General features: G+C 44.9%; 3 protein-coding genes across 15 annotated transcripts in view; 2 read left to right on the forward strand and 1 right to left on the reverse strand.

Moving 5' to 3' along the window:
* The first annotated feature begins 190 nt into the window (after positions 1–190).
* On the forward strand, positions 191–4,040 carry LOC108093633 (lysM and putative peptidoglycan-binding domain-containing protein 4). The gene is made up of 4 exons (XM_017193791.2): positions 191–274; positions 394–493; positions 566–1,125; positions 3,240–4,040. The coding sequence occupies exons 2-4, from the start codon at positions 480–482 to the stop codon at positions 3,470–3,472; spliced, it is 807 nt and encodes a 268-aa protein (XP_017049280.1). The 5' UTR covers positions 191–274; positions 394–479; the 3' UTR covers positions 3,473–4,040.
* Positions 1,625–3,160, forward strand: LOC108093632 (26S proteasome regulatory subunit 7). Its single transcript, XM_017193790.2, is given in 2 exon segments — positions 1,625–2,392; positions 2,395–3,160. Coding segments are annotated over 2 exon segments (1,299 nt in total). The 5' UTR covers positions 1,625–1,749; the 3' UTR covers positions 3,051–3,160.
* The window catches only part of LOC108093623 (flocculation protein FLO11), a 32,714-nt gene continuing 21,255 nt past the window's right edge, over positions 3,808–15,266 (reverse strand). For 7 of the 13 annotated variants that reach the window (XM_017193764.1, XM_017193761.1, XM_017193762.1 and 4 more), the window contains 7 exons: positions 9,504–9,860; positions 8,762–8,975; positions 8,568–8,691; positions 6,498–6,989; positions 6,299–6,439; positions 4,390–4,529; positions 3,808–4,329 (listed from right to left, as the gene is read on the reverse strand). In XM_017193764.1, the coding sequence (XP_017049253.1) occupies positions 4,209–4,329; positions 4,390–4,529; positions 6,299–6,439; positions 6,498–6,989; positions 8,568–8,691; positions 8,762–8,975; positions 9,504–9,860 (1,589 nt within the window). In that variant the 3' untranslated portion in view covers positions 3,808–4,208. Of the gene's footprint in view, positions 4,330–4,389; positions 4,530–6,298; positions 6,440–6,497; positions 6,990–7,393; positions 8,692–8,761; positions 8,976–9,503; positions 9,861–15,266 lie in introns of those variants that run through there. The other 6 variants (XM_017193768.1, XM_017193767.1, XM_017193769.2 and 3 more) reach the window with 3 other exon arrangements.

A 15,266-nucleotide genomic window follows, 5' to 3' on the forward strand; every position in this document is an offset into this window, starting at 1 on the left:
ATGTGCCGATTATTGCAGTCGTCTGGTGGCGGATTATTGCAAATACGGTCACTCAGATCCGAATTTCTACTACAAATCGTATCTTTAATTGTTAATAACAAAAAAACGGTGCAAAATTTTCACTCTCCGCCAACGGATTTCGAAGTTTTAGAAAAAAACACATCGTTTCCATATTTTACTTTTTTTTAAGCTGTATTACCCGTGCACCGCACTTGTAAACATTTACCGAAAACAGCTGTGTTTACTCTGTTAAAGTAACAGGGCGCAACCAACAGTAAGTATCGATATTTTTGGTCACCTGTGACGAAGCTTTCGCTTTGTTTTTGTTGTTGTTTTCTTGCTGTTGAGAACAAACTTTACACGTAAATAAATCCAATTGCCTTAATTAATTAGGCCCAGCTAAACAAAGAGCTGCAGTTGCAAGGATACTAGTGACGTTACCGAAGACCTGGACTAAGAACTCTCCTGAAAAGAGAACAATGCGACGCAATGCGTAAGTCAACGCCAACTCGACTGTTGCTTTTTCAAGTGAATGTTGGGTGATCGTCTATGTTCCCGTTTACAGGCGCCAGCAGCATCATAACCTGGAGGACATAAACCCCGAAGATGTAGAGGACATCTTTGCCCGTCCCGCCTACGATGACGACGAGTTCGATGATCTTCTCCCGCTGGCCAGAAGGCCGAATGGCCACGCTCGTCTGGGACGGTACGAGAACACGCTTGAGGTGAAGGTTCAGGAGGGCGACACGCTGCAGGCACTGGCTCTGCGATTCCACTCCTCCGTGGCGGATATCAAGCGGCTGAACAAGATCGACCGCGAGAACGAAATCCACGCGCACCGCGTTATTCGCATCCCGGTTACCGTGCACAATGTCCTGCTGGGCAACGGGGGCCTCGAAGCACTGCCCGCCGTTCACCGGAGCGGGAACAACAGTCCAAGGCACAACCTCGAACGGGAACCAGCTCCGGAACGCAATCCCCTCGAGGATGCGCGCCAAATGCTGGACGAACGACTGCTGGTGGCGGCTGTAAACGCTTCAGGTGTCGCGGATCCCGACCAGCCATCGACTAGCAGAGCAGCCAGGCAGTTCTACGAGGGAGCCCAGGGAGCGCCCAATGACGAAGGTGAGTAAAGAAGCTGAGGAAGAACAGAAAAAATATTGTAGAGGTTTTTGGTTACACCTAAAATAACATTAGTGGTAAAGTATTAAGGCTGCTGAAATTAGGTAGGAGTAATTTGCGAAAAAACATCGCAAAATCCAAAATTTAATTAATCAAATTTCGTTATAAAGAAAACATCAATAGTCAGGGAAAACATATTTAAGAATTCAATTTAAAAAAAGATATGTACCAGTTATGTTAAAAAAACGGCTAAGAACTTGTTGCGTTATTCATAGGCACTTTTGGAAATAATTGGAGTAACAAATTGCATTCACAAGTACTAATTCATTTATAGCTGCGTGTAAATGTAGTTGTTGGACTAGCACTAACAAATTTGATATTTTAAATATCACTTTTTTTTCGACGGTTCAAATTTTAACATTAGGTGTTAACAGTGGCAAACATCGATATTCTGCCACAACCGTCAGTGTTGAAAAACAAAAAAAACATCGGTAGTTCAATAGTGCCAACAGTGCTTCTCCCACCTCTATTCCAAATTGTTCAGTCATTCTCGCTGTAAAACAAAAGGAAAATATAGCTTAATCTCGCCTTTTGCACATTAAATCATACCAATTGCAATTGAACACGATGCCGGACTACCTGGGCGACGATCAGCGCAAGGTGAAGCACGACGAGAAGGAGGACAAGGAGATAAAATCGCTGGACGAAGGCGACATTGAGCTGCTGAAGACCTATGGTCAGAGCCAGTACCACAAGTCGATCAAGAGCATCGAGGAGGACATCCAAAAGGCAGTGAAGCAAGTAAACGAGCTTACCGGGATCAAGGAGAGCGACACGGGTCTTGCGCCTCCGGCCCTGTGGGACTTGGCCGCGGACAAGCAGATATTGCAAAATGAGCAACCGCTGCAAGTGGCCCGCTGCACCAAGATCATCAACGCGGACTCCGACGATCCCAAGTACATCATCAATGTTAAGCAGTTCGCTAAGTTCGTGGTGGACCTGGCCGACTCGGTGGCTCCCACCGACATCGAGGAGGGAATGCGCGTCGGCGTTGACCGCAACAAGTACCAGATCCACATTCCGCTGCCGCCCAAGATTGACCCCACGGTGACCATGATGCAGGTGGAGGACAAGCCCGATGTCACTTATAGTGATGTGGGTGGCTGCAAGGAGCAGATCGAAAAGCTGCGTGAGGTGGTGGAGACGCCTCTGCTGCACCCGGAAAAGTTTGTCAACCTGGGCATTGAGCCGCCCAAGGGAGTGCTCCTGTTCGGCCCCCCGGAACGGGCAAGACGCTGTGTGCCCGGGCCGTTGCCAACCGAACAGACGCCTGCTTTATTCGCGTCATTGGCTCAGAGCTGGTGCAGAAGTACGTGGGCGAGGGAGCTCGAATGGTGCGCGAGCTCTTTGAGATGGCGCGCTCCAAGAAGGCCTGCCTTATCTTCTTCGACGAAATCGACGCCATTGGCGGTGCCCGCTTTGACGATGGCGCCGGCGGTGATAACGAGGTGCAGCGCACCATGTTGGAGCTGATCAACCAGCTGGACGGCTTCGATCCGCGTGGTAACATTAAGGTGCTGATGGCGACCAACAGACCTGACACCCTGGATCCCGCGCTGATGCGTCCCGGGCGTCTTGACCGCAAAGTGGAGTTCGGCCTTCCCGACCAGGACGGACGCTCGCACATCTTCAAGATTCACGCTCGGTCGATGTCCGTGGAGCGCGACATTCGCTTCGATCTGCTAGCGCGCCTCTGCCCCAACTCTACGGGAGCTGAGATACGATCGGTGTGCACGGAGGCGGGCATGTTCGCCATTCGGGCGCGCCGCAAGGTGGCCACCGAGAAGGACTTCCTCGAGGCCGTCAACAAGGTTATCAAGAGCTACGCCAAGTTCAGCGCCACCCCCCGCTATATGACCTACAATTAAGTTTATTTTTATTGGCACCATTCTGTATCCTCTGCGAGGTAAACTGTAATACATCCTGCAGTTGGCAATTCTTGAAATAAAACGAAACCTATACCTTCATGAACTAAGAACCAGAAGGATTTTCTTCGATTTCATAAATATTGTTTGTTAATGCTGTTGCACTTAACACTTATTTCTTTTTGCCATCAGCTAATATGGAGCAGCCCTTCGAGGAAAACGCTGCACTGCTGTTGGACAGGCATACTCCGCTGGTGCGTCCCATTCCTGGACCATCCTTGAGTGCCATCGACTGGTCTGGATCGGACTGCGACCTGTCCTGGATCTGTCTACTGATTTTTATACTCGCCCTGTGCGTCGTTATACCGCTGGTTTACGTCATCTACTTGGCAGAGCATCCGCATCACAATCACAGCGCCCAGTAGTACAGACGACTCTCATGGTTAAGGCATGCATCCGAAGAGATCATCATTCCAAATGTGTCGGCCACTCCTCACCTCTCACTCTCTGCAGATCAGCCTTGGGCATTTAAAATGCAGCCACAGGCTACGGAATTTATTTTTATATCTGAACGTTAACTTTATATTGACTCTTGTCGAAAAAATTATATCTTTTTGTACTGTACTTTTTTAAACAACTACATTTTGGGTGCTTCCAAGTTGCATAGAATCGCATTCACTATGCTAAACATCACTCCTTACAAACTGAATTTAATGTCCTGAGAACCGATTGTGTTGTGAATATTCGTAGCCCCCGCAAGTTTTGCTTCACTGTATGTTTTATTGAGTACAATTATATAACATTTAAACTAGTACGGGTCAAGTGTAACATTATTAAGCTGAAATGAAAATCAGTTTCTCTTAGGCCTAGAAAGTACATACATAATACATATCTTAGAGATAAATAAATAGTATCCATGGATATAAGAATTATGTAATAGTAAATACAGACTAAAATTAACAATGGCGCATATCGAGTGCCAATTGAAGTTAAGTAGTTTGTTTAGTGAATTTTCGGGCTGGGAAATGGAGGCCATGGCACATGGTTTTTGGCGAAGATTTGGTTTGGATTATGGGCTGTGTGCCTCGCCATTATAGTGTATTTTCCCCCTCCGAGAAAATCAACCAATGGCCACACACGTACGAAGCTCCGGTCGCGTATTCACTTGAACTTTAAATTCTCAAAGAAAGCAATATTGCTCCGAAGGAAGCCATGTCGCACGGGTACAGGACTCGCCGGCGAGGCTATGGGTGGATTGCCTTCCGAATGGATTGATGGATCTCTGAAGTTAGAAGTGATTTAGATTAAAATTGAGTGAAATTATTTAGTGTATAAAACTAACGTTTCGAGAGATGACAAATCGGAGGCAATCGTCGACTCATCGGCAACTTCTGCCATGGAAACTGCATGCTCCAGTTTATGACGCTTCGTCAGTGAGGAATTTGGCTTTTCCGGCGTATCTGGCGGGACTGCTAATTTGACCTATAAGAGGGTACAAATATTTATTTTTATCAACAAGGTTTAAGGGGCACAACTAGTGTGACATTTCAAAAAAAAATATTTTTTTTTATATTTCGGTAGATTAAACCTTTAAAAATAACATATTAAAATTTCAAATCGATATTTCAAATAGTTTTATCTTTAAACCCCTTTTTATTTCGAAACAGCATTTTCCGAATTTGCTGCAGTGATTACTCCAAAACTAATGATCCGATCACTATCAAATTTTTTTTACATGTTCTATATATAGTTCTCCCTACAATGACCTATCGATTTTTTGATCTGATCAAACATCGAATTTTGGCAGGCCAAAAACGACCAAAATTTTTGGTAAAATTCTATTTTTTTTTTTTTAAATATCAAAAATTGACAAAATGCCGGCGTTTAAAAAAAAAAATCGAATTTTATCAAAAATGTTGGTCGTTTTTGGCCTGCCAAAATTCGATTTTTTTTTTTTAAACGCCAGCATTTTGTCAATTTTTGATATTTTTTTTTTATTGTAGGTCATTGTATAGACAACATTATCTAGTTTAACGAGAATTTTTTTTTAATTTTATCCACGGAGAAGGCCGGAATCAATGCAGCAGTTAAAACTGAGAGACTAGTTTGAAGAGAAACCGACAGACGGACAAACGGACAGACAGACAGACGGACAGACGGACAGACAGACAGACGGACAGACGTACATACGTATTTGGATTCTGATCGTGATGCTGATCAAGAATATATATACTTTATGGGGTCTGAGGTGTCTCCTTCACTGCGTTGCAAACTTCTGACTAAAATTATAATTCCCTTTGCTCTGCAAGGGTATAAAAAGAATGAAATTGTAAAAAACGAATCGTTAAAAAAGGTTTACCAATATGTGATATTAGTTTTTCAAAGATGCAATAATCTTTAAAGCTATCTTGCTGAAACTTTCCCAAAAGTTGTGTATAATAGTTATTGCACGCAGTATATAAGTCGGAATGAGCCGGATCGGCCGACTATATCGGATAGCTCCAATACGAGAGAACGAAATAAAAAATTCTCAGGCAGCTGTTTTTGATCGGATCGACTTGATTTCTTCCAGATGGCATTTTCTAACTGCTATTGAATTTCGGATTAAATTTTATAAAAATCAAACTCTCTATCATATAGCTGCCAGATCAAAAAATATATATTGTATATAAATAATGGAAAAAAAATTATAACATCGTTGTTTTTAATCCCACGAGCATGATTTTTGGAACATCAAGTTTTTTAAATACTCTTAAATCGAGAAAAAAATTTCATAAAAATCTGAGTACTTTATCATAGTATAGCTGCCATAGGAAAGATCGAAAAATCTATATAGAAATAAGGGAAACAAAATGATTACCTCGTTGTTTTTCATCAGACAATCATGATTTTTGGAACATTGAGTTTTCTAATGAGTCTTGAGTTTCAAATTAAATTTCATCAAAATCGGACGACTATATCATATAGCTGTCATATGAACAATATGGAAAATGAATATAAAAATCGTCATAGCTTCGATGTTGTTTAGCCTTTATGTATTTTGTTCGACATGTTTAATGACTGCAAGGGTATATAAGCTTCGGCTTCCTTTCTTGTTTTTAATATTATTTCCTATAGCGTCTTTATAAAAGGCAAACTTGAAAGAGCTCATCTACCAATAAAACGCTAAAATTTTCGAATAACTATGTCACTGGATGTTGTTTATGTCATGCTTTACAAACAAGAGCTGAGGGTTAACTAAATTTTCTTACCTTGGCCCGCCACCGTCGCTGGGGTTGTGTGTGCTTGCTGGTCAGGAGGAAGGCCTGAGCCAGAGCCTTAACAGATGGCATGGAGTGGGCGACTTCATCCTCGATCACGGGCTTTTCCGCCGCGGGAGTAGTAGGTTCGGGCTGCCAAAAAGGGATTATAGAGCCCGACCACTTGGATCAGCTAATAGTCCAAACTTACCTCGTCGTCTTCATCTACAGAGAGCACCTGACTGGGGTCGATGAGGCGGCGTTTGGGCTGCAGGAATCTGAAGGCAGGAGGAGTGGATCCCCGCGTTGGTGTTCCAGCTGGTGAACCTATTGTGGGCGCCGAGTCCCCAGGACCAAACTGAAGAACGACAGGCCGCTCCCGCTTCTTCGAGACCGACGAGTCAATGGAGGACTCCGAAGGCGGAGCACTCTGGGCGGACTCCATTGAGGAGGAAGTGGTGGAGGTGCTGGGCTGCTGCTCCTTTGGAACAGCCTTGATGACCGTCGTTTCCTGCTTATTAAAATCGTAGATGCGCACCGTGTCGGATTCGTCACTGGTATTCGTGTTCGTGGTCTGCAGCGAGTACAACGAGGGATTCGATTGGGAGTCCAGGGACTCGTCCAGGACCTGAACTGGCAGGGCTTTGTACACTGACTCCTGTGCCTGATCCTGCTCTTTGGCAGGTTCGCTTGCCTTTCGAGCCTTTTGAAGAACATTATGGTTTTGGTAGTTGGCAGTTGGTTTTCAGTTTTCATTTTTCGGTTTTTGTTTTGGGTGGGTTTGTGTTGTTTGTTGGTTAGTGTAGTTGGTTAGTTGGTTTTGATGGAAAGAAGAAGTGTAGGTGGTTTAGTATTTCAAATTAGTGTAGGCGTGGCTTTGTTCTACGGCTTAGCAGAGATTGATGGGGTGGAATTTTGCGGGTGAAACGCTCAGGCAGCGGCATGCAGGCAAGGTTAACTTAGTCACATTCACTTGCAATGATTTCGAAACAAATGCTGTTAGTCGGAACCAAAAGCGACCCAAACATAAATGTTACTATTTCGGGTAATACTCACCACTCGATGGGTTTTTGGGTTACTAAAAACATTTGTTTCAGAGTTTCAGAGTTTCGTTATTTGTTTTTCTTGTTGGCTTGTTTATTGTTTGGCTTTATTTGGAATTAACGCATTAAAGATATCGCTAGGCATATGTGTATGGTTGTTCATAAGAAAAGAGCGTTAGCGGTGTGCATACAGATACGGTACAGGAATTATTATATTATTGTTCATATAAAATTAACAGCGGTATAATGATTAAAAACAAACGTTGCATACTCTAGGGCATTAGCGATACGTAAGTGGTATTAACTAAAGGTACGATCAGAACACTAGCTCGACACTCTCGTTTGCAGGATGCTTAATTGGTGCAAGAGGTGGTGCAGTGGAAGGACTCGGAGGACCCTCCAGTTCGGGAGATTCTGTGCGCCGATGTTCTATATTCCCGCCCCTGTCCATCTCGCTTCTATTTACAGAGAAATTGGCTTTGCTATACTGACTAGTGTTTAACATCTGTTTGACTAAGCTATGCGTAATTTGGCAAATATCCCTAAGGGCTAGACCCAACCCGATCCCCCATCCCCGAATGTCCCTAGAAGAGCAGACTGTTGTTGCTGTACTTGCTGTCCGCACCGCTGATCCCGTTCAGGCAGCTGTCCACCCCCGAGTCGCCCTGGTCCTCTGCCTCTGGTCGCAGGGCCAGCTTCCCGCCCAGCGGCTCGCTCTCGAAGAGCGGGTTCATCACGAAGTCCTTCGAGGTGGCCGAAACGGCCCGGAAGCTGTTCCGCTTGAGGTCCTTGTGCAGCAGCTGCTTCTCGAACTGGCTGAGGACGCCGGCGGAGGGGCCGCCTGCCGCCGAGCGCCGCTTGGAAGCGGACGAACCGAAGGACACCCCACTGCCGTTGCTGTGGAGGCTCAGGGTCGACTGGGTGTGCCGCTTGGGCAGCGAACAGTAGCTGCTGCGCCAGGAGCGCTGGGACCGCATGTCGAAGTCCTCGTCGTCACCCAACCCCAGACTGGACTCGCGGTAGTGGGACGCGGAGGTCGAAGGTCGTTCGAGGGGCACCGCCCGCTCGTAGCCCAAGGAGAGGGAGGGGGACGGGGAGGGGCGGCTGTTAATGAACTTGAGCGAACTGCTCCGGCGCACTGGCGTCGACAAAGTCCAATGAGAGAGGTCGGCAGCGGTGCTCTGAGCGCTACTTGAAATGCGGCCATGCGGTGGATGTGGTTCTGGTTCTTGATTTACCTCGTTGATCACGATGTCCTCCACATCCTCGGATGAACGCTGCATCTCGGAGGTGGGGGCTGTAGGCTTTCCACTCCCCGTGCTGTCTGGTGGGGCATTGTTGATGTAGTAGTCGCGGCTATAGCTGTATTTGTTTTATACATATTAAGTGGAGTTCAGAAAGACACCATTAGGAAATTTATTTAGAAACCCACCGCTTGTAATCCGTTCGTGGCAATGGCGGATCCGGATTTTCCGTCAGTGCCGATGCCAGGGCCTTTTGCTCAGCACTCGGGCTGATGTTCGGCACATCCATGTACCGCTCCTGAGTGCCGCTGATGCGCTGCTTTAGGGCCTCCGGGGCGTATGGGTTGTTCGGCATCTCAACGGCATTGTACCACTTCTTCACCTCGCGCTCCGCAATGGAACCTGGAAATGTGTGTGGATTGGGTTGATTTAGAACGTTGTGCCTTAGCCATCATGTGGGTCGATTTATTTTTGATTGAAAATATTTTGCGGAATCCATATAGTCCATGGACTCTTTTGTTTACCGCTCAAAAACATCCCCATTTACAAAAGAAAAACTAAGGCTTTCTCCACAAAAAAACTTGTTTTGTTTGATTCCCATTAAAATTCGGTTCCATCTTCTTTATTAGTTGGTTAATATTATAAGCCATTTAATTCTATTATGTATACAAAGAAGAGTGAATTTTAATGGACTCAAAGAAACATCTTCATACCACAGAGATCAAGCTTTTCTTTTCTTTCGGGGAGTGATATTCACAGAGGAATCACTTTTTCACTCACAAATAAATCGACCCATGATAATATTGGGGATCAGCCTTCGCCGGGTCACAACACACAGAGAGGACAGTAGAGCCAGGCTAACACAAACACATATCAAAGCAAGACAACAAACACCGAGTGATGACAGTTATGGCCACAACCGTGCGTTACCTGGCACAAAGCGCCGCAACAGTACAACATCGTCATCGGCAACATCGTCTGGCGGATTGGCGCCTTTTGGCAGTTCGGTAGTATAGCTACCCGACCATCGAAGGGAACCATTTGTTAGTTTTCCGTTAGTGCGTCTACTACTTGGAGTTGGGTTGTTAGTTCGGGTTAGTGGGAGGTGCAAGTGGGTCTGCAGACTGCTGTTAGAGTTGGTGTTAGTGCTAAAGGATCGCTGGTTGTCCAGGACTAGAACCCTCTCGCTAACAAGCTCCTGTTCAGAGTCACCGTCTCCATTGAACGTCTCACAGGCTGTGGAGGGTTCACTCTCATCGCTCTGAACTGATTCTGAACTTAATTGATCTGAGAAGAGAATTTCGTTGATGAAGTTATAAGTGATTTCACTCAAACTAAATGCGACCATGCAGCCATTTTCTACATCTAATTCATCTGCCAAATCACAGGATGTTTGGCTGGCCGTGTCTAATCGTGGTATTACATGTTCATCTACTGTGACATCTTCTAAATTACCTAAATGATCCTCAGGCTTATCTTCAATGCTGCTCAAACATTTCGATGCATCAGTATCTGAACTGATTTCATTACCTATATCAGTTTCACTTTCTGAGTCAAAACATTCGAGATTGTTCTGGGACTCACTTTCACTTTCTGAACCAAGGAATTCGGATTTGTTCGAGGTGCTAACAATGTTTAGTGAGGAATCCGGTGATATACTACGTTCATTTATCCTAACTACTTTGGCTTTGAAATATTTTACTTTAGAATCAGGTACGTTTTTCTTACTAGACAAACAATGGGAGGAATCTGCTTTACTTTCTGATGCGAGAGATTCGGGTTTGTTTGTGGTTCTTACAAGGTTAAGTGAGGAGTCTGTTGATGTACTACCTTCATTTATCCTGTCAACTTTGCAAAGTCCATTTTCTCCTTCTGAGTCAAGACATTCTAATTTGTTTTGGGCTTCACTTTCTGATGCAAGAGATTCGGTTTTGTCCTGGGTGTCAACAATGTTTAGCGAGGAGTCTGTACTACTACCTTCATTTATCCTATCATCTTTGGTTTTAAAATCTTTAACATTAGATTCAGTTACGTGTTTCGTACTAAGCAAACATTGAGAGTGGTCTGCCTCCATGCTAAGTTCATCATCTACCATATCAGTTTCAGTCTTATCTGTATCAAATGCAAAACAATCATCTATCAAACGAATGGGATCTACTTCAGAAGTGGGAGTTTCTGCTCTCTCTGTTGGGGGATGCATACCCGTGGTGGACTCTAGGCTAACCTCGTTTAGTTCTCCAAAGGTAGTGGAATGGGAATCGAAGGAAACTTCATCTATGCTATCCTCCATGGAATCAAAGGAACTGAGGTACTTGTGCATGATCAAGGAGCGGCGGCGCCTGCGTTCGATTGTGGCCAACAGTCGTTTGTCCTTTATGTAAAACTTGCAAATGGTTCCCAGGAGGTTAACGGGCCCGGCTCTCTTGGGTGAGTCTCCATCGCTCGGTGTTGTGTCGGGAATGTTCGACTGTCTTCGCAGAAACTTGTGGGTCTTCATGGAGTCTATCGAGGCATGTCTTTGGATACCTTCTGCAACAGCATCTCCTGTACATTCATCTGAAGAAATTTCTGCGGGTTCACTCTCTTTATTGACTGGATGAGGGTCCTCCGTCCATATCGCTTCATGCTCTATAGAGGTTGACGTTGTACTTTCCGTTGTGCAATCCATAAGCGGTGTTTGTGGCTCTAGAGTTGCAGATTCAATCATTAAAATGTCTTCTGAAGATGGTGGTGGTTCTTTCAAATCCGTATCCGATTCCTCCACATTAATTACATTTTGTGGTTGAACAGATTCTGTATTAGAAATAACTTCAACTTTGGTGTCTGCTTGTGTTTCTGTGTCCATTTCCATAGAGATGACAGATTCTTCCAAAATAGATTGTGTTTCAGGAAGAACTTCCACTGTCGTTAGAGTTGCAATGGGAACAGACTCGTTATGTTCCGTTGCTACTACAGGTTGTACTTCTGAAGATAATGATGGTTCTTTGGCTTCTGTCTCCGATTCTTTTACGTTATCTGCATTTGGCGCTAGGACAGCCCCTGTTTTAGAAACAACTTTTACTTCTATGATAGCTGGTTCTCCTTCCCCAATTTTCTTAATAATTGTGGATTCTTCTACAATGGATTGTGTTTCGGGTGCAACTTCCACTGGCGTTGGAGATGGATCCAATTCGACAGAGGTTTGCTCAGAAATATTTTCATCACGAGCTGGGGATTCCACATCAGCAGGTTCTGGAAGAGCTGGTGGAGGTGGTTCCATATTATTCGTTGGAAGCCCCACATCGACAGCATTAGCTTGAGCAGTCATTGGGTCCACAGCTGCAGATTCTGTATCTAATATAATTTTTTCACAATTTTCGATTCCCGCATCGGCGGAGGGTGCTTCAACGATTACAGGAACTGAGTCTCCTTCAGGAACATTTGGCTCTGCAGCTGCTGCTGGTTCCAAAACTACAGATTCGGCTTGCGAAATAACTTCAATAGCACCTAAAAGTTCATCGGGTTCTGTAACCTCAGGTGACTTTTCTGCACCAGGTTCCTCACTTTTCAAAGGGAGTTCCGTTTGGGCTGCTTCTGTTATTGCTGGTACATCCAGTTCGACTGCCTTACTTTCTGGGATAATTTCCGAAGGCGGTATGACTTCCACTGCATTTGGTTCGGGATGTACTTCCTCAGGCGGTATTATATCCACTGTGAGAGGTTGCGTTTCTGGAAGTATTTCCACGGCTACTGCGGGCTCCACATTATCGGTTTCTTTTTTTGAAACTAGTTCGGCTTGGGGGTTAACTTCTGCGAGCACTGAAGATTCAATTCCCACGACTTCTGGCGAAGGATCTATTTGGACTCCATCGTTTTGTGTGTCTGCAGTCGCAAGAACTTTGGGATCATCTTTTACCGTATCTGGCAAATTCACGGCAACATGATCAGCCTGTACAGGAATTTCTAACTTCTCTCCACCTTCAGATGATACTTTCAAGTTACCTTCCGTAGGATCTAGTGTATCCTCTGCTGCAGATTGTGTGTTCGGAACACTTTCCAATGAAGTTGGGTTAACCATATTATCGGATTCCTTTTCTTGAGCTTCTTCTAAGGACACTGTTGAATTTATTGTAGAAGCTTCGACTTGGGAAACAATTTCCACATGAGTTATGAGAGCGATAGATTCCGCGACTCCAACAGTTTCTGCCCCTACAATAGCTTCTGAGGAATCTTTTACGGCTGATTGTGTTTCGTTATTTAGTTCCTCTGTCGCTTTGAGTTCTGCATCAATTACTTCAATAATTGCTGATGGATCCACGGCGATGGGTTGAGGCACTGGACCCGATTCCACAGGCTCTAACGTTTCCACTGTAAAGGATTTTGGTTCCTCTGCAATATTTTTAGTTTCAGGAACAAGATCTGAAGTCGGTGGCGGTTGCACTGCAGAATCTAGCTCCACAATTATATTCGGAGGGTCTGCGGCAGATTGTTCCGGCAAAACAGGTTCCACGCTTACTAGGGGTTCAACTTTATCTGGTTTTTCTTCTGCAGGAGTTGGTGGATCAAATTCTACTGCGGGGGCTGGTAATTCTGGTACAGGATCCGCAGAAGCAGGCTGCTCTCGTACTGTTTCGGGATCAGCTACCCCAGAACATGGGGGATCTTCGGGAACAGATTCAGTTGGAGGATGAATTTCCAATGTCTTTGGGGATTCCAGATCGACAGATGCTGTCTGTAAAAATTCTTCTTGGGTGCTTGAAGCATCCAGTGCGTCAGATTTTGTTTCTAAAGGCGTTGGGGATTCGGAACTTTCAGATCCTTTTTCTGGAACTACTTCCAGGGAATCTGGCGAATCCTTAGAATCATTTACGATGGTTTCCGCACTGACAGGTTCTATTTTAGAACTTTCTTGTTCCGATTCTACGGTCTGCGTTTCTAGAACTATTTTTGCAGACGCTGGGGCTTCGGTTTGTAGGCATGGATTATCTATAACTATTTCTTCATTTTTAGGATGCTCTACATTAATAGATTGGATCTGTGATATATCGTCAGTATTCGCTGACGTTTCTAAAATAATTTCCTCAGGAGCTAAGGTCTTCTCAGCGACGAGTTGCACCTCAGCCACTATATCCAAGGAAGCAGATTCAGGCTTACGATCACTTTCAACTGCTGCTGGCGATTCCATTGAAAGAGTTTCAGTTTCTTTAACAATCACAGGCTCTGAAATATTTTCTGAGACCGGCACAGCTTGAGGAGTAGAATACAAAAGAGTTGCCGCCGAGATCTCTACAGCACAAGTTTCAGTTTGAAGTAAGACTGTAGTTTCTGCCAAATCAATTGTGATTGGTTGTGATTCTGGTTCCACTTTCACAGGTGCCTCCTGATTGCTTTCCGTTTGTGCGGCAGATGCAACGGGTTCTTCTTGGGAAGCAACTTCAATAGCAGGCGAAGGTTCCTCAGCCGCAGAATCAGATTGAGTCAATTGTTCAACATGCTCCGATTGCGGATCATTTCCCTCAGACGTAGATTCAATTTTTACAGGAATTTCCGCAGACGCAGGGAATTCCACCGCAACCACTTCAACAGGTGGTGGTGTATTCTCAGGGTCGGTTTGTGCATCGAAAAAGATTTCCGCAGGCTCTGGTTCATCTTGTGAAACATTATTCAACGGCGATTCCGCAAGCTCGACAGGCAACAACCCCTTTTCCAGTTCACTTTGGAGTTCGATAGGAACGGTTTTGTTGGGTTGGGCATCTGGTGAATCAACTACGACTTGTGGCTCGGGATTGACTTCCACTTGCACTGGGAGTTCGGATTGAGTTTGCAGAACAGATGTAACAGATTCTACTTCCGAAGTGATGTCTAAAGGAGCAATAGATTCTGCACCAATAATTGTTACGGCTTGTTGAGCTTCTCCAACTGCTTCAGGCTGATGAGCAGGCGCAGGCGAAGGAATTATATCCACAGCCGCAGAGGATTCAATTGCTGCGGTATTTACTTGTGGTACATTTTCCACAGGTGCTAGGATATTGTCAGGATCTGGTTGTTTATCTATAGCGATTTCCGCAGGCTTTGGTTGTTCCCTTGCTTCCAATTGTGGTTCGGTACTCACTTCAGACTTACAAACTAATTCGATCTCAGTTAGAAGCTCTGCAGGAACCGGCGCCGTTTCCAATGGATTTTCTTGATTGACAAGAGCAGATATTTGTGGAGCAACTTCCATAGTTTCTAGAGGTCCGACGTAATGTTCGGGATTTACTTCTACTGGCATTGGAAGATCGGATTGAACAGATGCAACAGTTTCAGCTAAAGTTTCTGCAGCAGTAGTTTCAGCTTGAGGAACTTTTTCAACTGGTTTAGACTGTTGAACATTTTCTGCAGGAGTTGATTCTGCTTGAGGAATATCATCTGAAGGGGAAGAAACAATTTCCGTAGCCTCAGGGGCTTCCATCGCCGTAGCATCTCCTTGGGGAACAACTTCAACAGATATTGGTGGGATTTCAGGCTCGGTTTGTGTACTTGAAGCAATTTCCGCTGGCTCTGGTGGTCCCTTGACCACTGTTTGGGTTTCCAGATCCACCACGGGTTCACATGGTGGTGCTAAGGGACTAGGTTCATCATGAGAAATGCTTTCCACAGGATCTTGTGATGGCACAACAACTGAATCATTCTGTAAAAGAACTTCTTCTGGTTGCGGTGAAGTCAAAGAATCGT

This window comes from Drosophila ficusphila, unplaced genomic scaffold (genome assembly GCF_018152265.1).
Source record: "Drosophila ficusphila isolate 14025-0441.05 unplaced genomic scaffold, ASM1815226v1 contig_414, whole genome shotgun sequence".
Lineage (NCBI taxonomy): Eukaryota > Metazoa > Arthropoda > Insecta > Diptera > Drosophilidae > Drosophila > Drosophila ficusphila.

Excerpts from the sequence above, each read along its gene's own strand:
- LOC108093633 (XM_017193791.2), top strand. Across the intron at positions 1,126-3,239 it reads GGGAGCGCCCAATGACGAAG|CTAATATGGAGCAGCCCTTC; the intron begins GTGAGTAAAGAA and ends TTTTGCCATCAG.